The sequence below is a fragment of the Oncorhynchus clarkii genome, chromosome 23 (assembly GCF_045791955.1).
Source record: "Oncorhynchus clarkii lewisi isolate Uvic-CL-2024 chromosome 23, UVic_Ocla_1.0, whole genome shotgun sequence".
NCBI lineage: Eukaryota > Metazoa > Chordata > Actinopteri > Salmoniformes > Salmonidae > Oncorhynchus > Oncorhynchus clarkii.
The window spans coordinates 26,472,285-26,494,205 of NC_092169.1; the positions used below are offsets into that span (position 1 = coordinate 26,472,285).

General features: G+C 45.0%; 2 protein-coding genes across 10 annotated transcripts in view; one reads left to right on the plus strand and one right to left on the minus strand.

The window, feature by feature from the left end:
* LOC139381264 (nascent polypeptide-associated complex subunit alpha, muscle-specific form-like) overlaps nt 1-8,940 on the plus strand; it is a 49,631-nt gene extending 40,691 nt beyond the window's left edge. The window contains exons 8-9 of the mRNA XM_071124729.1: nt 1,260-1,392; nt 1,629-8,940. Of these exons, the coding sequence (XP_070980830.1) occupies nt 1,260-1,392; nt 1,629-6,671 (5,176 nt within the window). The 3' untranslated portion in view covers nt 6,672-8,940. The remainder of the gene's footprint in view (nt 1-1,259; nt 1,393-1,628) is intronic.
* Nucleotides 8,941-9,265: 325 nt separating this feature from the next.
* LOC139381733 (slit homolog 1 protein-like) overlaps nt 9,266-21,921 on the minus strand; it is a 175,368-nt gene continuing 162,712 nt past the window's right edge. For 2 of the 9 annotated variants that reach the window (XM_071125470.1, XM_071125469.1), the window contains 7 exons: nt 16,479-16,707; nt 16,047-16,177; nt 15,569-15,723; nt 14,154-14,442; nt 13,760-13,971; nt 13,199-13,231; nt 9,266-13,045 (listed from right to left, as the gene is read on the minus strand). In XM_071125470.1, coding sequence (XP_070981571.1) covers nt 12,807-13,045; nt 13,199-13,231; nt 13,760-13,971; nt 14,154-14,442; nt 15,569-15,723; nt 16,047-16,177; nt 16,479-16,707 — 1,288 coding nt within the window. In that variant the 3' untranslated portion in view covers nt 9,266-12,806. Of the gene's footprint in view, nt 13,046-13,198; nt 13,232-13,759; nt 13,972-14,153; nt 14,443-15,520; nt 15,724-16,046; nt 16,178-16,457; nt 16,708-21,921 lie in introns of all 9 variants that reach the window. The other 7 variants (XM_071125464.1, XM_071125465.1, XM_071125471.1 and 4 more) reach the window with 5 other exon arrangements.

The following is a 21,921-nucleotide window of genomic DNA, read 5'->3' on the forward strand; positions in this document are numbered from 1 at the left end:
CTATAAGAGCTCTTTGTCTCTTCCTATGAGCCGGGTTGTGACAACTCGCACTCATTCTTATGTGTGTGTGTGTGTGGGACAGGCTTACAATGATGACAAAAAACAACATTTGAGAGTGCGCTGACCCTGGTGCTTGAGGGGGTACGCAGCTGGAGGTTGACTGTTTTGAAGGGGTACGGGACTATAAAAAGTTTGGAACCATTGCTATAGATGAATGGAAAGAATTTTAGAGGATATCCAGGCCTGCTGGAAATGCTTACATGGACAAGTGAAATCAATGTTTGGTTTGGGTTTTACTAAAACTGAAACGAACATTGAATTATGGATCAATTGCTTTTCCCCATTTTTATATATTATTTTTTTCCTAGCACAAACGATACATTTTGTGACATTTTTATTAGTTTTGGACAGTTTTCGGCTGTGCGGGCACATTTTGTTTTTCTCTCAAGGCAAGCCGAAGTTGATAGCCGACGTCAACGCTCCGTAGTCGGCGTTTGGTCAGATGCAAAATTGCACACACCGACAGCTTCATTGCATTTTGGTACACCAGAATTACATTAATGTCCAATGAAACACAGCGTTTTCCTTGCAGCATTGTTTTGCAGAGACAGTTGCAGTGCGTTCTGTGTGGTGGATACGTTGGATTTATCAAACGTAGGCGTCAAACTGTATGCGCGGACCACTTGACAGAAATGGTACAAGGTGAATGTTGAACTTGTGTTACACACATATCCAGATGATGCTGCGTACCATTTTCACAAGGACGCTGTAGGTGTTTTCAAAGCGGAAGATCTCCTTGGTAAGAGAGTCAAAATGAATGACCGATTTGTTCGATTAATTCAGACTGTTTTGCTGAAGTGTATACTGGCTTTTTAAGGGAGTATGCGAGCACACACTTTCGGCTAACCAAGCTTGGAAAGACGCCAGCCGAACTGAAGCATGCTAACATCTTTAGCGTTTTCGTGATAACATTTCTTACTGAACTATAGAAAAACAATGTATTTTTATGGGTGTTGTGAATACTTTATTAATCTCCATACCACTGTATGCCTTAATGCATTGATCCCACTGTATGACAACATTTTAAGAACCTATAGCTATCGTAACTCTCATTATGGTCCATGTGGTTATAACCTTACTTATTTTTTTTCTTTATAATAGTTTCTATAGATGTTTTTATATGCTTTTGGAAAATTATAAGCCTACATTTTATATTCATGACATTAAATATAAACATCCTTGTACTGTTTGTCTTGCAGTGAATGTCTGGAGCTGAGTCCAGCGAAGGCCAGGGACCTCCAATCCACTTCGACACTGGAGCAGTTCATGACGAAGCTGTGTCTGCATCACCAGAGGCAGATTGTCGACGCTCTGGGCTTCCTACAGACAGAGGTCTGTATAGGCATTGCTCTCATTGTGTATTTTCAATTCAGTACATTTGAATAGATAATTTCTGATTTGCTTTTCAGGGACAATAACTAACAAACCAGAGGATGCAGATGCCTAATACATTAACAAAAAGATACAGCCTGGAAGTTTGAGACTAAGGCTCTGTGGCGTGAATAGGTTTTGTCTATGTAATAACTAAGTTAAGGTACTGAATAACATCATTGTTCTCTTCGTTATAGGTCAAGACTATATCCTCCTCCAGCACATCACCAGCCTCTGCCTTCAAAACCTCTTGCTCAGTCAAGCACGGCGCCCTTCAGGGTCCTAGTCCTGAACCCTGCCTGGAGAAGGGGAGGACTGGCCAGAAACTTCCCATGGCTTCCACTCCCAAAGGACTGGTGGAGGGGGGAGAGACAGTTTGTACCAGGAGTAGCAGGTTGGCAGCCCCAGAGCAGACCCCTGAGACTGATGTGTCTAGAAATGTATCTGGGGCCGCTGGGCCAGCCTTAGATTTCCGTAAATCTGGCCCAGGGGGGTCTAAGGCTTTGGCAAACCTTCTCAGAAGCACAGAGGACAGTGAGAGTAAACCTCTTAGTGACCATGCTCCTCTAAAGATCAAAATCATGAAGTCCAGCAGCCTGGCTGATGGTAAGAAGCTGTCCTGTGTGCTCACCACCTCTCTTCCTGCTCTCGCCAGTACTATGGATAAACAGCAGGGCAATTCTGACTCTTCAATCAGAGCAGATAGTTACAGCGATGGCCCCAGCTCCTCTGTGAAAAGGCACAATGATGTTAATCATCCAATAAGACAAAGAGGCTCCTTTGGACGTACCAGAGATACGCTGGTCAAACAGAGTCCACCCCAAAAGACCCCCACCATCATACCCCCAGTTTCCCCCAGGACAGCAAGGAAGACCTTGAAGGGGTCTTCCTACCATCGGCCGAGGGACTCGGTGTGTCAGTTTGTAACCGACCCAGATCTTGGCCACTGCGACATTGTCTACATTGACAAACCAATCACAGACTGTTTCCAGAAATGGCCTCACTGTCGGTTCCCGCGAAACAACGCCAGGAAAAGCACCAGAGGTCACATGTACGTGGAGGAGATGTGGGAGCTTAAGACTGTCCGTACATTAGCCAGAAAGTCCGCCCGCAACTATAGTGGCAACTCTCTCACTCCAATGCCAGATCTCAACACTCTGGTCACCCCTAAACAGCTGCTTGGCAAGCCTGAGGGTGTACCTCTTGTGGATATGCCCTTCATTGGAGGTATCTTGGAGACGGTCAGTCAGAGAACTCCCTCGGAGCATTCAGCTGAAAGGGAGTTGGCTGGGGATTTAGAGACTGCAGCAACATCAGCCAGTGAGGTGGAGCTAATCATTGAGACTAATCAGACAGACCAGAGTCTATGCAAAGAACAGACTGCCCCTCCATCTCCTTCACAGTGTCCCCCAGTGGAGAACGAGCAGAGTGCAGGGACAGACTCAGAGCAGCCAAGGCTGAGTGTAGCACCAGATAGTCTAGCTCGTACTGTGGATGAGACCGCACATCAGGATTTAAACAGTGTTATTAATGACATAGTTTTGAGTGAAAGCCCAGAGCAGGTGGTGATGGGGAAAGATGTGAACCCATCACATAAGACATCAGAAGAAGCTGAGCTTGTCCAGGATCAGCTGCAGAGTGTGCCAGAGGGCCAGAACGTAATCTCTGATACCCAACAAAAGGAATCTGAATCCCAGAGCCCTTCCATGGAGAGCACTGGAAACAAGGAGGAGAATGAGGTAGTGAGTGCAAGTGCAATTGGTAAAGAACAGTCCGAGCCACTGGAACCTAAGAGTCCAGTTGACCAGAAACCATCTGAGGGCTCTGGAGGAGAAGTTGGCACTGAGGTTCCCACAGAGAGTGAAAGGATGGAGGTGCAGGAAACGGGCAAGGTTGAACCAGACTGGGCTCCAGGTGACGGCAACAATGTGCCTGAAGAGAAAAGGACAGATAGTGATTCGTTCTCTAAAAAGGCAGATGAGGCAGTTGTGAAACAATCACCTCCAAGGTGTTCTGAAAAACAGGGTATTCCAGCACGGGTGATTCCTTCAAAGGTGAAGGAAACTGCAGTGATTGAGACCGAGAATATGATTATATGTGGATATGTGAATGGTAGACCTATAGCGCAGTCTGACAGATGTTTGCGTGAACGGCCAGCTAAAAACACCCCAGAGTCTACTCCTACGAAGACTAAACGCCCCACTAAGACCGCTCTGAAACAATCCGAGAAACCTTCTGAGAACATGCCAGAAATTCCTCAAGTCTCATGCCCTCCAGCCGAACTGATCAAAATCCCTGTGTCCAAACATCCCACAAAAACCTTTAAAGCAACTCAGAACCTGCCTGACACGAAGACCCCTGTGGAAGCGAGCCAGATCACGTCTGACGCAAGGGCCCCTATAACAGCAAGACTGAGCATTACTGACACTCCTCTAGTCGCAGACACATCAATCGACTCCACCAGGAACCCTGAGCCCAGACACCCGCTCAGATCAGCCAGACTGCAACAGCGAGCAGCTGTCGCCTCGCCCCCCCTCCCTGTCGCCCCGGCCCCCCTCCCTGTCGCCCTGGCCCCCCTCTCTGTCGCCTCGCCCCCCCTCCCTGTCGCCTCGGCCCCCCTCCCTGTCGCCTCGGCCCCCCTCCCTGTCGCCCCGGCCCCCCTCCCTGTCGCCCCGGCCCCCCTCCCTGTCGCCTCGGCCCCCCTCCCTGTCGCCCCGGCCCCCCTCCCTGTCGCCCCGGCCCCCCTCCCTGTCGCCCCGGCCCCCCTCCCTGTCGCCCCGGCCCCCCTCCCTGTCGCCCCGGCCCCCCTCCCTGTCACCTCGGCCCCCCTCCCTGTCGCCTCGCCTCTTCTACCTGTTGCCTCGCTTCTCCTACCTGTAGCCTCCCCTCCCCTCCTAGTTGCCGTTACTTTCATTGTCCCTCCAGAACCATCTACCTCCCTCCCACTCCCCTGCATCAAGTTTAACCCTCCCCTCCCTGTTGCCTCTCCTCTTCTTCCTATCGTCCCCAGTGCAGTCACCCAGAGCTCTGAAGAGCTGAAAGTTGCAAGAGCTCAGCCAGCTCCAAAACCCAAACCCAGCAAGACACAGAACACTGCAGTGGAAACTAGGGTGCAAACTAGACCAAAGCTCAGGTCGTCAATGGTGGTAGTAGCAAAGGAGGTTGAAGAGGTTGTGAGTCTGCAAGTTAGCAATGAGGTTTCTGCTCTCACAGAGGGTACAAGCATTAAAAAGAGTGAGGCGCAAGCACATAGTAGTCCACTAAGACACAAAATTATTCCCCAAAAGGAAGGAGAACAAAGCAAATTGGCTCCATCTGAGGGAGAACCAAGCAAATTGACTTCCCTGAAGAATTCAGAGGAACCAACTTTGCTGAAGAAGGCAGAGGCACAAACTTCAATGGATAGCAAAATTCTATCTGGAGATTTCAGCAAGTCTTCCATCAGCAGTGCTTTAGACAAACCTGGGCGAATGCCATTGAGGAGTGAGAGTAGTAAAACTGAAGTGGCCAGCCAGTCCATTACCCCGACAATTCCACCAACTGCGGTGGAGAACAGAAAGTCCGCTTTGAGAGTCCAGAGGTCACCCATGTCCTCAACCAGTGCTCCAATCACAGCTGAGAAAAGGAGTGGAGTGGCATCTTCCATGAGGCTGAAATCCCCAGTGAGACTCTCATCACCCATTAAGGTCAAACCTGAGAGGATAATCAAGTCTCCTCTAAGGGATTCTCCTTTGCTGGTCAGTTCTCCTCTTCCCTCCAGCTTAGACACTCCTCTCCTCCTGCCCAAACTGGAGCCCCCAGTACAGTCTCGACACAAGTTCCTGGAATTACTAGACATAGAGGAAAACCAACAGAAAATATCTACTCTCAACACCAGGTTCGATAAGATGCATAGAGGCTGGGTCCAGATAGACAAAGAGGGACAACCAACGCCCAGACACAAGAACAAGGCAGACAGACAGGCAGCGATATGGAAGAGCAAGCGCCGGGTCCGCAAGCCCAAGTCTTCGGAGCACCAGAGGTACTCCCTTGTCCAGATGCTTTTCAAGAATGATTTGGACCTAGCCAGTATCTGCCGCTGGTACATGGAGTCAACAGAAACCCAATCAATGGTCATCGTAAAGAAGGTGAACACACGTCTTCTCTCTGAGACCCAGCTGCTCTTTCCCGGTATGTCCCAAGGGCTGTCCAAAGGGGTATTCCCTAGCCTGCAAGCCGAGCGCTTGAAGAAACACTTGAAGAAGTTTGCCATCGCTTCCCCTGTGAAGAGCAACCCTAAGAGCCAGAAGCTGATTGCTAAAGCCCTGGAGCAGGAGGTCAGTACAAGTACGCCCAAAGGGAAGGAGAAGAGAGAGCTGACCACGGCCACCCGGATCTCCACCAAAGCCTATCTCTCCTCTGCAGAGGCACAGGCAACCGACGGCCAGAAGGCCTCAGCGAAGGCCAAGAACCCAGCCAGTGCTCGGATCCTGCGGAAGTACTCCAATATACGTGAGAAGATGCAAGGTCAACAAAGCTCCAAGAAGCCAAAAGTGATCAAAGCTTCCAAAGTCAAACCCTCTAAAGCCCCAAAGACGAAATTGACAAAACCAACTAAATTGAAACCGGCCACTGCCCAGAGGCAGAAATTATCTGTTTCTGGAGATAAAAGTGTGAAGGAGCAAAGTGTAGTCAAAACAGCGAGAGCCCAGTCATCTCCTAGTAGAAAGACTCCAGTAAAAGCTGCTGTCCAGGAGAGATCAGTCAAGACTAGCAGCAGCAGTAGAACCGTAAGAGATCTCAGTAGGAAAGAGAGTGCATCACCACAGAGGTCTACCCAAAGAGCGATGACCCCAAAAGCACAGAAAAACACCCTTGCTCCTTCCATCACCCCTAAAACTGACTCAAACAAACAGCAGGTTGGAGCAGAGAAGGCAGAGGTGGAAAAGAGACACTCTGAAAGTAGAGTATCTGAGACTAAAGGCCCTGAAAGTAAAGGTGTTGAGAGCAAAGGCTCTGAAAGTGAGGTTGAGTCTCAACAGAACATGGATGTCAAAACGCCAGGCTCTCCTGACCAGGTACTCACAAGGTCACAAAGGAAGATGGAGGCCACTCCACCCCCCTCAATCTCTCAGAGTGCAAACTCTAAGCCTGCCACAAAGAGATCAAATGAACCAGCTAAGAATAAGACTCTGAAGGCTGCCACAAAGAGAAGCCAGGAGAGCACACAGAATCCAGCCAAGCGGATCAGGAAGAAATAGCTAGAAATAGCTACAGTAGTGTGCAGAAAGAATGTAACAGCCAAGCTGGTTATAATAAGGGGGGGGGGGGACTTGGCAATGCCAACACTTTTGATAAGCTTCAAAGGCAAAATGCAAATGGTGACTGGAAGATATTTAAAGTCTAGTGTGTTTGCTGTGTTTTCTGAGAGGGTACCTATCAGACCAGTGTTGTTATACAGAGGCAAAACTCAATCTGGCCCCTGGTTTGGTATTGTGTAATTCTCTAACTGGGCTGTGGAGATGATTTTATAATGGTATATCTGCATTGGAAACATGTCAGACATTTTTTTATTTTGGTTTGATGCTAGGTTTATTAGTTATTCAGACTACAGCATGCCATGTCCTCCACCTTTTTGTTTGTCCTAGTGTTTTGTAAAGATCACACAAGTCTCTATTCCACGCTTTCAATTTTTTTGTGAGGTTTAGTAATAATGGCATGAGAACATCAGTACCATGTTGCTAAAAACAAATATAGATTTTCTGTGACTGCAGCACAGCATGGAAAGCCAATCGTTCAATTTAAATTAGCCCAGGTTTCACTGAACATCATTCTTAGATCTATAGCCTATATTCATCAATGTCCCCAGCCCATCTCGTGATCAGAGTGTGTGTGACTTTTTGTGATCAGGTGCCTTATTCATCAGATGTAAAGTAATGTGTTGCTAACAGGTGAAGCCTCAATTCTCTGGCCATTGCACAGACACATACTGTAGGAGGAGAAAGGGAGTGTTCTAGATATGGATTTGGTGCAGGTCTGCACACATTGTGTCATGTTGACTTGGTCCTTCAGAACTCTTCTCCGGGTGATTGTATAGAGCTGGTCATTGGTGCTGACCTGCACATCTGTGTATCTTCACGCACAACTTCCCTCCATGTGTTCAGTCCCACATGTTCCCTACTCTCCTCTGTCTTCCTGCTATAAACCCACCCTGCTTCTCATCATGTACTGTTTATTTTGAATGTGTAAAGGAGCATCATGGTTAATTATTCGAATGAGTTCTCTTTGACGTGTGTTTGTTTAGTTTTAGATTCTGGGGTTATTTCTGTTCCTGAGCAGTAGCCGTATAACTGTTGTTACCGTAACTGTGTTTAACTTTCAAAAACTGTCCCAGTTCTGTTTTGAAATTTTCACAAATGATTTATTTTTCTTTGCAATACATGTGAGATGTATTAACACCTGCCTCACTTGTATCTCTGATCCTGTCCCTTATATTCTCTGATTCTGGTTAGTTTAATGGTGACGTTTTCCCTCTGGTGTGATCATTACATGCTGTTGCATGTGCTTTAGCTACCTGTAGTGTTTACATTTAAATGCTCGTTTCTCCAGTCTTTCACCTGTGCAGCAACGGCCCACTCTTGAAGTGCAGTATTCACCTCAACTATTTCTTATTAAACATGTATATGTTTGTTCTTTCTGAAAACTAGCTTTTGTTGCGGAAACGTTGACTAAGACTATGCATGCATGTTACCTTTCCTCTCTGGGTCTTGTACTGAATGAGCATTAATGACTGATGATAAACCCTTGAAAGACATGCCATTGGTCACCTGTTTTGGAAGGGGGTCACTTTAAGGTCTGCTGTTTGAGAGCAGATACCAGGGAATGATGCTACAGTACATAGAGCCACAGGTTGTATCTAATGTTTTGCCCATACTTTGTGAGCTTGTATGGTAGGGTGTGTTTACCTGTTATTTGGACTATATTGCAGTATACTGACCCCTGGTGACCATATGAAAATTGTTGGAGAAAAAGTGTTTGTGAATGATCAGTCTGTACTATATCCCAATGTTATAGAAATAACCTGTCTGGCATGTTTTATTTTAGTGTATTTTATTTCCCAGATAGTTATTTTATTTCAGGAATACGTTTTCTTGATGCTTCCGTACTTCAGCAATAGCCTGACCTCCGTTTGTCAAAAGAAAGAAGACATTTTAGGACAGTTTTATTTTTATTATGGTTATTTCACTTTAAAAGTAATAATTTGTAAATGCAAAAAGGTATAATTCATGTTTTATATTGTTATTTAAGAAACCCCTCTAGATAAATGCATACAGTAGATCTACATGAAGCAGTCCACCAAATATCAAACTTGAACATGTTTTATTCTTTACTGTGGATATTTATAGTTTGGGATTCTGTATATTGGAAAATAAATAACTGATGTATTTGTGTTAATCCCAATAATGAGACATATTTGAAGTTAGTGACTTTGTATTCTTGCTGGAGTTGATATAAAGATGTTTGAATTGTATATTTTGTGTCATGCTTTGTTTTTTCCATCTTCAGTGGTTAGCTTTCATTAATCTACTGTGTCATTCTGAGGTTGAACTAAAACAACTGTATCCCTCACTTTATAAAATCATCAGTATTACTTTCATATGTTCGTCATACCATCATGGAAATACAATTAACATTCCGCTGTACTCTTCCTCCAATGTACCTTCATGCTTTGTATAAAGAACAAAACAAAACCCCTTATTCCAACTTGGGTAGCACTGTCTACCCCCCCCCCCCCCCCCCCCGATCACACACACACTCCATTCAAACCAATGAAGAGACACGTTAACAGTCCATGTTAAAAGCACACACATTAAAGTTTAATGAATGAAAAGTGGAGGAGGTTCAGTAAACATTTTGTCGGTGGCGATAGATAAAGATAGATCGATAGATACTACATACATTCAGCATCACTGGGACTTCAGTTCAATCCCACCATCACACCTGCGACGGAACACAACCAAAGCAACAGAAGTAGCACATCTGTAGGAAACAGACCAGAGAATTATTATACTTTTTGATCTTTTTTTTTACCAGTTCAATACAATAGAGACACTGCGTCTTTCACAATGACATGATACGGAGTACAGTTCTCTCGAGGATGATGGATGAGTCTTTACAGGTTTCACCCTAGAATGAATGGAATCCGGCTGAATTGCAATGATCAATATCCATGTTTGCAAGTATGAAAGTCCTTTTTGTGAGAGCTGTGATAAACTCATGTTGAAATCTGCGAGGCATAGAGCTAAACGTTAAGCTAAAGGATGAGATGACAGTTCATCAATATCATACAATGTGGACACCATAGGATAACCTCAGGGATATATATAAGACAAGGTTAACATCGGGGCAAACAAGGTGTCCACTGCAACAGGACGCTCTGGGTAGAAGTTGTTCTTAAGCATAGATCTAGGATCAGCTTTCCGTCCCCAAAGCTTTACCTTAATCATTAGTGGGGAAAACCACCAAACTGACCACAGAACTGTGTCTAGGGGCAACTTCATCCTACTCCGCAGGAAACCTGTCCTGTAGGTCTCCCACTTAGAAAACAAAGAGGATAACAGCTGAACCATACCGCTTCAGGAGTGAGCTCAATTCATGTTTATACACATTTATACATTCAGGTTGGACTGTTCTACTCTGCGATTGGCACCTTTTCATCTCTGATTTGTGTTCTATAGCCAGTCAGAATGGGGACATCTAGGGCTAAATTAATTTACCGTGAATGCAGTCTCTGCTAACGCGGGAACATTGCCTTTAAATTTCAATCACCTTATAACGCTGAAGTTCAGCGATACAGATTGAATCCAGGCATTATCTGTGCATGTTAAAATAGGATTGCGGTAAGTGGATCCAATGGCAAACATACAGAAAGATGGCAGGTCTACAGTTTGCTGTCATTCAGCCCATGGCCTCACCATCTTTTCACCTCCCACCACAGTACAATGATAAGATGGCAGCACCAATTTAATGCAGGCAAAATGTAGACACCATCTTTGTGAACATCCACAATAAGTAAGCTTCCTACAGCAGCTTGATTTCAGTCGACTGTGACTTTCACTTAAATCTTATAATTACTTCTACCACGGAAAATGTCCCCAATTTAAAATGACAGAAATTCAGCCTAATACTTAAACAAATTCAACACAAGACAATCAGAACCCTTTCACAATATTTCAGAGTATGGTATAGTAAATACAGGAAAAATGTATTTCCGAGGGGCATCTCACTCATTTGCATTTTAACTCCACCCACTCGGGCCCAACAGCCAATGAGGAATGTGTCTGAGCCAGAGGGGAGGAAATACTGTCATAACTGGCTATTAAGTGATGTCACAAATACCTTACAGCTTTTTTTTGTTACACTAGTTTTTATTTTAACTTTTTTATTTATTTTTATTTTTTGAAAATCAGCAACAATTATTATGCCTTTTATACTCTACAGGAAAAAGCTTTAAGATAAAATAAATAAAAAATAAAACAAACAGCACACAGACTTTCAAATGAATTAGATGTCATATTCACATGGAAGACAACATATACAATATTAAACATGTTTCTACATCAATACTGCTGCCTACACAACAAGGCCAACCATTCACTACCTTGTTTTGGACAATTACAAACTACCTTGTTTGAGCAAGTGAAATAACCAAATAAAAACAGCTAGGGAACCAATCAAATGCCATCCTGCCTGTTCCAATAGAAGCTTCCAGAAAACAAAGATTTACTCTTTAACATATAAAAATACTATACCAAAATGAAATACAAATATATATATTAGAATCTGTTAGGCATTTCTGTATAAAGAGAGGGCTAAAGGTGTTAGGTTACATCAGAAAACAAAATATAATAACAAATAAAAACAAAACAATGCAAAACAAATCATTGAAATTAGACGTAACAAAACAAATATTCTGAACCTTTTTGTTCCGTAATAATAAACATAATAAAAAGCTCTACATATCAATTTGCAAACTTCTCACATGCAAGTTTGCACACATTTAATACTGCAGGCATTGAGGGGAGGGGCCTAATCATCCTCCTGCTCAGAGGGGGAGGGCTTATGCAAATCACCCTGAAGCAATGCATGCTGGGGGATTGGTCTCCACCGGGTACTGCCTGCTCCAGGTGGGGGTATAGCTTATAGCCTACTGTAGGGGAATGGAAGGTCTACCTGCCTCACAATGTGTATCAGACAGCCCCTTCTGACTGCTTCTAATGGAACGACCCTTCTGCTCAGACAAGATTGTCCTCTAGTGTGGTGCATGCGTGCATGTTGTGTGTATGTGCTGTGAAGGGCAAATGACTGTGATTCTCAGTGCTGGTATTCAGTGCAGTGGTCTTATCAGTAATGAAAAGAATGGACATCTCTTGTTCTAAAAACTCCAGGATAGAGTCCAATAAGAAATCGGCCCAGATATAGCCCGACCTAACCCCAGCTCTGCTCAGCACAGCTCAACTACAATCTGGCCCATCTAAACCCAACCTAACCCGGCTCAACTCAGTTACAGTCCAGGCAAGCTTATACCAGCCCACACCAGCTACAGTCCAGTTCCAGCCCAACTCCTGCTCAGCCCAGTCCTGCCCTGCCTAACCAAACTTAACTACAACCCAACTCTACTATCCTCCCTCTGTCATTTTTTTTTTACATCTCTGTACCTCTTCCGTCCTGCCACCCCGACCAGACCGGACGTCATATTACACATACAGCCTTCAGGAAGCAAAGAAAGCAGAGGGTGCTTAGGCTATCTGAGGCCTAATGGATGGATGAGCCAAGGGGCCAAAGGTTTAGACCAGGTGTGTATGAGGGGTTGGCTGATGTCTGGCTCTGAATGCAACACCTTTGCATCTCTAGAACCCTTCAAAACAATGTTGCAGATACAATGGTTTGGTTGTTGTTCACACTTCTCCATGTTGTTGTTGTTGATGTTTGTTTTCTCTGTGTTTCTGTACGTCACACAGCCATGGAAGGGGAGGAAATGTCCTATTTTACAAACATTGTTGTCCATAATATATAGATAGAGGTTTTTATATATATTTCTTTATACTCTCTGGTTCTCTTACTTCTTCCTCCTCTCTCTTTCTCTTTCTCTCTCTCTCTCTCTCTCTCTCGCTCTCTTTCTTTCTCTCTCTCTTTCTCTCTCTCTCTCTCTCTCTCTCTCTCTCTCTCTCTCTCTCTCTCTCTCTCTCTCTCTCTCCCTCCCTCTCTCTCTATCTCTCTCTCCCTCTCTCTCGCTCTCTTTCTTTCTCTCTCTCTCTCTCTCTCTCTCTCACTCTCTCTCGCTTTCTCGTTCTGGTGCACTTGGCGGTGGCGGTAGCAGGTTTGTGTGAAGCGTGCTACATGCAGCCCACGCAGCCACACTTGATGGTCTTCTCCACTTCCTCGCTGAACGAGGTTCCATCGCTGCACTCAAAGGTGTATTTCCGGCGTTTCATTCGCTGGCTGGCACAGCAGGCACCTGTGTCGCAGGCGCCGGAGCACTCTACCCAGGAGACCATGCGTGTGGTCTGACAGATGGTGTACCCACGCTGCACCTGGTAGAAGTCCCTCACGGGCTCCCCCCGACACTCTGACTCTGTGGGTGGAGGAACGATAAAGACACATTCTGAGACTATGGTATGATGAACATCAAGAGAAGCCCTTCACCTTAACATTAAGATACATTTTAAGAAAGTTAAACAAAAAAATGCTAAATGTTTCAGACACAAAATCATTCTTTCATGGGTACCTGTAGTTGGTTTAGGCTGGATTACCTCTTGGTCTGTTGGTATCAAAGACAAGCAACAACAGAGACAAACTAAGTAAACTAGGATGCCAGACAGTCCACATTCTATCTACTATCTGCATCACAGAGCTCCTCTGTGTATCCACGGTAGTAATGTGTGTGTGTCTCCTATCTGCATCACAGAGCTCCTCTGTGTATCCACAGTAGTAATGTGTGTGTGTCTCCTATCTGCATCACAGAGCTCCTCTGTGTATCCACAGTAGTAATGTGTATGTGTCTCCTATCTGCATCACAGAGCTCTCAGGTGTATCCACAGTAGTAATGTGTATGTGTCTCCTATCTGCATCACATAGCTCTCAGGTGTATCTACAGTAGTAATGTGTGTGTGTCTCCTATCTGCATCACAGAGCTCTCAGGTGTATCTACAGTAGTAATGTGTGTGTGTCTCCTATCTGCATCACAGAGCTCTCCAGTGTATCTACAGTAGTAATGTGTGTGTGTCTCCTATCTGCATCACAGAGCTCTCCGGTGTATCTACAGTAGTAATGTGTGTGTGTCTCCTACCTGCATCACAGAGCTCTCCGGTGTATCCGGCCTCACAGTGGCAGTAGGCCGCTCCTGTATCAGAGATCTGGCAGCGCCCGTGTTTACAGTTGTGGCTGCGGCAGGGGTTAAACAGCTCCCCCTGCTGGTTACACAGGGCACCACGGTAACCCTCCACACACTCACAGCGGTACGACTGCAGGTCCAGGGGAATACACTTGCCATGCACACACCTGGGGAGAGGGAATATAAATCAATCAATCAGCAATACAGGTCAGCTAAGACTAAGAGTCTTGGGTTGAACATATGTATAGACTTGTCTCAAACCATTCATATGAATTGCATTTTGAGACTTAGTGAAAACCAGTTGAAATGCAATGCATTATCATCATAACCCCAGTGAGTTTGTACTTACTTGCTGCCCTGGCATGGGTTGGTGGCCGGCTGGTCACAGTGTGGTCCGTTCCAGCCCGGCTGGCAGTGGCAGACTGGTCCCTGTGCCCCGTCCGGCTGGCAGATACCATGTAGGCAGTAGATCTTCCTACAGGGTTCACAGCCTGGCACCACGCCCGGCTTCATCTGGGTCTTAGTGAAGTCCTGCAGCTCATTGTTGATATACAGGTTCTGGATGCAGCCGTGGAAACTGGAGCCATTCTGGATCTGCCAGAGCCGGAAGGCTGCAGAGTGGACGTCCACGGGCATACCTGAGAGATGGAGGATAGAGGGGGAGAAGAGATAGGAGGAAGAAGGTTACAGATGTACAGGACAGGAAAACAGAGAAACCATTAACAAGAGACTGATATGGAATGAAGGAAGAGGCTTTTTCAAAGAGACATATGCAACTGGATACAATTATTTACATTTGACTATTTTCAATTCAAGAGTTTCTCTGATTTAATAGTGGTTTGACACTAATTCAATTCTGAAACGACAGTATATGAGGCACAGAGTCTTTGAAACAGAGGACCGTGAAAAGGGGAAGGGGTATTGGCTGATGTGTACTCTTCTATACAGCCACAAACATACACCACAGCACAGTACAGGACCTCACCAAGACATCACATCACATACTCTGAACACACAGGCATTTCTGATATCAATTCTGTTTCAACAATCAATGCTTTGATACCAAGAACGGCTAGTCGGGTTACAGAGTATAAGTTGTATAGGTGAAGAAAATAAACCAGGAAAATGATGATTTATGCCAATAAACCAACCCACATATCCAGAGTGAAGACTGTGTCTGGTAGGACAGAGATAGGGACCTATAGGAGTGTGTTTTATAAGGATAAATGAAATAGTAGGAATCACAGAAATAGAATAGAAGACTATGTGATGTATTATATGTTAGGAATACTGTATGTATCCTGAATACTGTGGGCATTAAGGGGTGATGCTCATAGGGCCAAGGGACAGGGGCTATATTACTATATTAGTACATTGTGTTGCTGATTGTGTATGGCTTTATATGAAGGCAGGAGTGTGTGGCTTTATAGGGGTGTTTACCTACAGTATATGTGTATGCAAGTGTGTGTGTGTGTATTGTGTGTATGCTGGAGTGCTCTAACAAACACAGTCGTATTGGGGGATGGACTGGGTGGATTGAGGATTGGAGTTGGATAGGTTGCAGGATTGGGTCGGGATATAGCTCGCTTGCGGTGGTTGGGGTTTTGGGATGGGGGGGTGGTTGGGGGTTGGGGGTTGGTTGTGGTGGTGGGTTGGGGTTGGGTTGCGGTGGGGGTGGGGGTGGTGACATTGACAGTAGTGTAGTAGTTGTAGTGCCTGCAGCAGAGGAGGAGGAAGTAGGTGTGTTCTGGAGAGGGCCCCTACCCCCCACGTATAGCGGAGCCTCCCCGTTGAGGGGCCGGACCCCCCTCAGGCTGTCCATGGTGGTGGGGAGACCCCCGTCGATGGACAGGTTCACCATCTGGTCAATGGTCACCAGCTCCACCGTGTGGAACTGACCGTCGTTGATCGTCTCAGTACTGTAGACAGAGAGAGGGAGGGAGAAAGACAGAGAAATATACAGGGGGGAGTGGAAGAAACAGACAGACAAAGAAAAGAGGGGAGGACAAACATTTATTAAACATTTGGTGGCTGTTAAGATGTTACTCTTGCACTTATGTATATGTGTATGTGTCTGTATGTATGTGTGTGTGTGTGTGTGTGTGTGTGTGTGTGTGTGTGTGTGTGTGTGTGTGTGTGTGTGTGTGTGTGTGTGTGTGTGTGTGTGTGTGTGTGTGTGTGTGTGTGTGTGTGTGTGTGTGTGTGTGTGTGCTTATGTGTGTGTGCTTATGTGTGTGTTTACCTGTAGATAGCATGTCCAGGCAGGCTGCCAGGGTCGTAGCTGACCTTAACGTGACCCTGGAACAGCTCTACGGCGATGTGGTCATTGTCCCCATTATACAGCAGGATACCGTTGTCCTCCGCTGTCGACACCTGGGGGCAGATATCACAATATAATAGCATGTATTGTGATGATATGATATGACATCATGTCCTACATTAGTTACACAGACTGAAAGTTAACTTTAGATCCTTGTACGTAACTCAAATCTTCTTGCAGATTTCCCTTTGACAACAGTCTAAGACTAAGATACTGTACATGCATGGATCTCAAACACATGCTTGTTGAATTGCTGATTCAGTACCTGCACTGTATAAGCTGTGTGTGTGTGTGTGTGTGCACACATTTTTGCTTGTGAGTGTGTTACAGTACCTGTAGTGAGATGTTAGATACCTGCAGTGTGATGTTAGCCTGGGGCCAGTTCTTGAGGTCAGAGAGCAGCAGGTAGGAGTCTCTGTCTACGAAGTTCACACTGACCAGCTTCTCACAGCGAGGACCTCCGAACCCAGGGAGACACTGGCACAGTGCCCGGCCTGCCCGTTCCACACACGGGGCATCGTTCTGGCAGTCTGCCAGGTCACATAGAGACCGCGGTGAGGAGGGCACCTCACACAACTGACCACTTTGGGGGGAGGGAGAGAGAGAGAGAAAGAGAGGGAGAGAGGGAGAGAGAGAGAGAGAGAGAGAGAGAGAGAGAGAGAGAGAGTCAGAGTCAGCAAGTCCAAATGACAGATGCACAGATGTTAGGCATTTCACAACTGATAAGAAAAAGTGGTACCCTATACATATTATACCACGGATGGCTTGATACTGTTCTACGTTGTGTGAGTTCTAAGGTGTGTGAGTTCTAGGTTGTGTGTGAGTTCTAAAGTGTGTGAGTTCTAAGGTGTGTGAGTTCCAAGTTGTGTGTGAGTTCTAAGGTGTGTGTGAGTTCTAAGTTGTGTGTGAGTTCTAAGGTGTGTGAGTTCTAAGGTGTGTGAGTTCCAAGTTGTGTGTGAGTTCTAAGGTGTGTGAGTTCCAAGTTGTGTGTGAGTTCCAAGTTGTGTGTGAGTTCTAAGGTGTGAGTGAGTTCTAAGGTGTGTGTGAGTTCTAAGTTGTGTGTGAGTTCTAAGTTGTGTGTGAGTTCTAAGTTGTGTGTGAGTTCTAAATTCTGTGTGAGTTCTAAGGTGTGTGAGTTCTAAGGTGTGTGTGAGTTCTAAGGTGTGTGTGAGTTCTAAGTTGTGTGTGAGTTCTAAGGTGTGTGAGTTCTAAGATGTGTGAGTTCTAAGGTGTGTGAGTTCTAAGGTGTGTGTGAGTTCTAAGTTGTGTGTGAGTTCTAAGGTGTGTGTGAGTTCTAAGGTGTGTGTGAGTTCTAAGGTGTGTGAGTTCTAAGATGTGTGTGAGTTCTAAGGTGTGTGTGAGTTCTAAGTTGTGTGTGAGTTCTAATGTGTGTAAGTTCTAAGGTGTGTGAGTTCTAAGTTGTGTGTGAGTTCTAAGTTGTGTGTGAGTTCTAAGTTGTGTGTGAGTTCTAAGGTGTGTGTGAGTTCTAAGGTGTGTGTGAGTTCTAAGGTGTGTGTGAGGTCTAAGTTGTGTGTGAGTTCTAAGGTGTGTGTGAGTTCTAAGGTGTGTGTGTGAGTTCTAAGTTGTGTGTGAGTTCTAAGGTGTGTGTGAGTTCTAAGGTATGTGTGAGTTCTCGGGTGTGTGAGTTCTAAGGTATGTGAGTTCTAAGGTGTGTGAGTTCTAAGTTGTGTGTGAGTTCTAAGGTGTGTGTGAGTTCTAAGTTGTGTGTGAGTTCTAAGGTGTGTGTGAGTTCTAAGGTGTGTGTGAGTTCTAAGTTGTGTGTGAGTTCTAAGGTGTGTGAGTTCTAAGGTGTGTGTGAGTTCTAAGTTGTGTGTGAGTTCTAAGGTGTGTGAGTTCTAAGGTGTGTGAGTTCTAAGATGTGTGAGTTCTAAGGTGTGTGAGTTCTAAGGTGTGTGAGTTCTAAGGTGTGTGAGTTCTAAGGTGTGTGAGTTCTAAGGTGTGAGTGAGTTCTAAGGTGTGTGAGTTCTAAGTTCTGTGTGAGTTCTAAGTTGTGTGTGAGTCCTAGGTTGTGTGTGAGTTCTAAGTTGTGTGTGAGTTCTAAGTTGTGTGTGAGTTCTATGTCGTGTGTGAGTTCTAAGGTGTGTGTGAGTACTAAGTTGTGTGTGAGTTCTAAGGTGTGTGAGTTCTAAGGTATGTGTGAGTTCTAAGGTGTGTGTGAGTTCTAATGTGTGAGTGAGTTCTAAGGTGTGTGAGTTCTAAGTTCTGTGTGAGTTCTAAGTTGTGTGTGAGTTCTAAGATGTGTCAGTTCTAAGGTGTGTGAGTTCCAAGTTGTGTGTGATTTCTAAGGTGTGTGTGAGTTCTAAGGTGTGTGTGAGTTCTAAGGTGTGTGTGTGAGTTCTAAGGTGTGTGTGAGTTCTAAGGTGTGTGTGAGTTCTAAGGTGTGTGAGTTCTAAGGTGTGTGAGTTCTAAGGTGTGTGTGAGTTCTAAGTTGTGTGTGAGTTCTAAGGTGTGTGTGAGTTCTAAGTTGTGTGTGAGTTCTAAGGTGTGTGAGTTCTAAGGTGTGTGTGAGTTCTAAGTTGTGTGTGAGTTCTAAGGTGTGTGAGTTCTAAGGTGTGTGAGTTCTAAGATGTGTGAGTTCTAAGGTGTGTGAGTTCTAAGGTGTGTGAGTTCTAAGGTGTGTGAGTTCTAAGGTGTGTGAGTTCTAAGGTGTGAGTGAGTTCTAAGGTGTGTGAGTTCTAAGTTCTGTGTGAGTTCTAAGTTGTGTGTGAGTCCTAGGTTGTGTGTGAGTTCTAAGGTGTGTGTGAGTTCTAAGGTTTGTGTGAGTTCTAAGTTGTGTGTGAGTTCTAAGGTGTGTGAGTTCTAAGGTGTGTGATGTGAGTTCTAAGGTGTGAGTGAAGTCTAAGGTGTGTGAGAGTTCTAAGTTGTGTGTGAGTTCTAAGGTGTGTGAGTTCTAAGTTCTGTGTGAGTTCTAAGGTGTGAGTGATATCTAAGGTGTGTGAGAGTTCTAAGTTGTGTGTGAGTTCTAAGGTGTCTGAGTTCTAAGGTGTGTGAGTTCTAAGATGTGTGTGAGTTCTAAGTTGTGTGTGAGTTCTAAGGTGTGTGTGAGTTCTAAGGTGTGTGTGAGTTCTAAGTTGTGTGTGAGTTCTAAGGTGTGTGTGAGTTCTAAGTTGTGTGTGAGTTCTAAGGTGTGTGTGAGTTCTAAGGTGTGTGTGAGTTCTAAGTTGTGTGTGAGTTCTAAGTTGTGTGTGAGTTCTAAGTTCTGTGTGAGTTCTAAGTTGTGTGTGAGCTCTAAGGTGTGTGTGAGTTCTAAGTTGTGTGTGAGTTCTAAGGTGTGTGAGTTCTAAGGTGTGTGAGTTCTAAGGTGTGTGTGAGTTCTAAGTTGTGTGTGAGTTCTAAGGTGTGTGTGAGTTCTAAGGTTTGTGTGAGTTCTAAGTTGTGTGTGAGTTCTAAGGTGTGTGAGTTCTAAGGTGTGTGATGTGAGTTCTAAGGTGTGTGTGAGTTCTAAGTTGTGTGTGAGTTCTAAGGTGTGTGTGAGTTCTAAGGTGTGTGTGAGTTCTAAGTTGTGTGTGAGTTCTAAGGTGTGTGTGAGTTCTAAGTTGTGTGTGAGTTCTAAGGTGTGTGTGAGTTCTTAGGTGTGTGTGAGTTCTAAGTTGTGTGTGAGTTCTAAGATGTGTGAGTTCTAAGTTCTGTGTGAGTTCTAAGTTGTGTGTGAGTCCTAAGTTGTGTGTGAGTTCTAAGGTGTGTGAGTTCTAAGTTGTGTGTGAGTTCTAAGGTGTGTGAGTTCAAAGGTGTGTGAGTTCTAAGGTGTGTGTGAGTTCTAAGTTGTGTGTGAGTTCTAAGGTGTGTGTGAGTTCTAAGTTGTGTGTGAGTTCTAAGTTGTGTGTGAGTTCTAAGGTGTGTGTGAGTTCTAAGGTGTGTGTGAGTTCTAAGTTGTGTGTGAGTTCTAAGGTGTGTGAGTTCTAAGTTCTGTGTGAGTTGTAAGGTGTGTGTGTGAGTTCTAAGTTGTGTGTGAGTTCTAAGGTGTGTGTGAGTTCTAAGGTATGTGTGAGTTCTCGGGTGTGTGAGTTCTAAGGTATGTGAGTTCTAAGGTGTGTGAGTTCTAAGTTGTGTGTGAGTTCTAAGGTGTGTGTGAGTTCTAAGTTGTGTGTGAGTTCTAAGGTGTGTGTGAGTTCTAAGGTGTGTGTGAGTTCTAAGTTGTGTGTGAATTCTTCCAACAGTTGAGTGGGCCTATTATGGTTCACTTTTCCATCCTTTGCTATGTAAATGTAATGTATCTCTCTCTCTCTCCAGGGGAGATGTGTGAGGAGATGGAGGATGTGTGTGCTCCAGGTGTCAGTCCGTGTCAACACCAGTCTACCTGTCTCATCAGCTCTACTGGACCTCAGTGAGTACACAGTGTGTGAGTGTGTGTGTGTGTGTGTGTGTGTGTGTGTGTGTGTGTGTGTGTGTGTGTGTGTGTGTGTGTGTGTGTGTGTGTGTGTGTGTGTGTGTGTGTGTGACTTGAAGATGTTGGTTCCCAGACTTAGGCTTTAGCTCAGTGGGCTAACGTTAACGCTAACATTTGTGTGTGTGTGTTGCAGGTGTGTGTGTTCTCCAGGCTACGTTGGTGATGACTGCAGTGTGGACTATGATGACTGTGAGGAGAATCGCTGTCAGAACGGAGCTCAGTGTGTCGACCAACTCAACGCATACTCCTGCTCCTGCCCCGACGGCTACAGGTGAGCTACTCAAACACCTTAGAACTCACACACCTTAAAACTCACACACACCTTAGAACTCACACACCTTAAAACTCACACACACCTTAGAACTCACACACACCTTAGAACTCACACACACCTTAGAACTCGCACACCTTAGACCTCACACACCTTAGAACTCACACACCTTAGAACTCACACACACCTTAGAACTCACACACACCTTAGAACTCACACACCTTAGACCTCACACACACCTTAGAACTCACACACCTTAGAACTCACATACCTTAGAACTCACACCCAACTTAGAACTCACACACACCTTAGAACTCACACACCTTAGAACTCACACACCTTAGAACTCACACACACCTTAGAACTCACACACACCTTAGAACTCACACACACCTTAGAACTCACACACAACGTAGAACTCACACACACCTTAGAACTCACACACACCTTAGAAATCACACACACCTTAGAACTGACACATCTTAGAACTCACACACCTTAGAACTCACACACACCTTAGAACTCACTAACTTGGAACTCACACACCTTAGAACTCACATACACCTTAGAACTCACTAACTTGGAACTCACACACCTTAGAACTCACACACCTTAGAACTCACACACACCTTAGAACTCACACACACCTTAGAACTCACACACAACTTAGAACTCACACACAACTTAGAACTCACACACACCTTAGAACTCACACACACCTTAGAACTCACACACCTTAGAACTCACACACACCTTAGAACTCACACATACCTTAGAACTCACACACCTTAGAACTCACACACACCTTAGAACTCACACACAACGTAGAACTCATACACACCTTAGAACTCACACACAAAGTAGAACTCATACAGACCTTAGAACTCACACACAACTTAGAACTCACACACAACTTAGAACTCACACACCTTAGAACTCACACACAACTTAGAACTCACACACAACTTAGAACTCACACACAACTTAGGACTCACACACAACTTAGAACTCACACAGAACTTAGAACTCACACACCTTAGAACTCACTCACACCTTAGAACTCACTCACACCTTAGAACTCACACACCTTAGAACTCACACACAACTTAGAACTCACA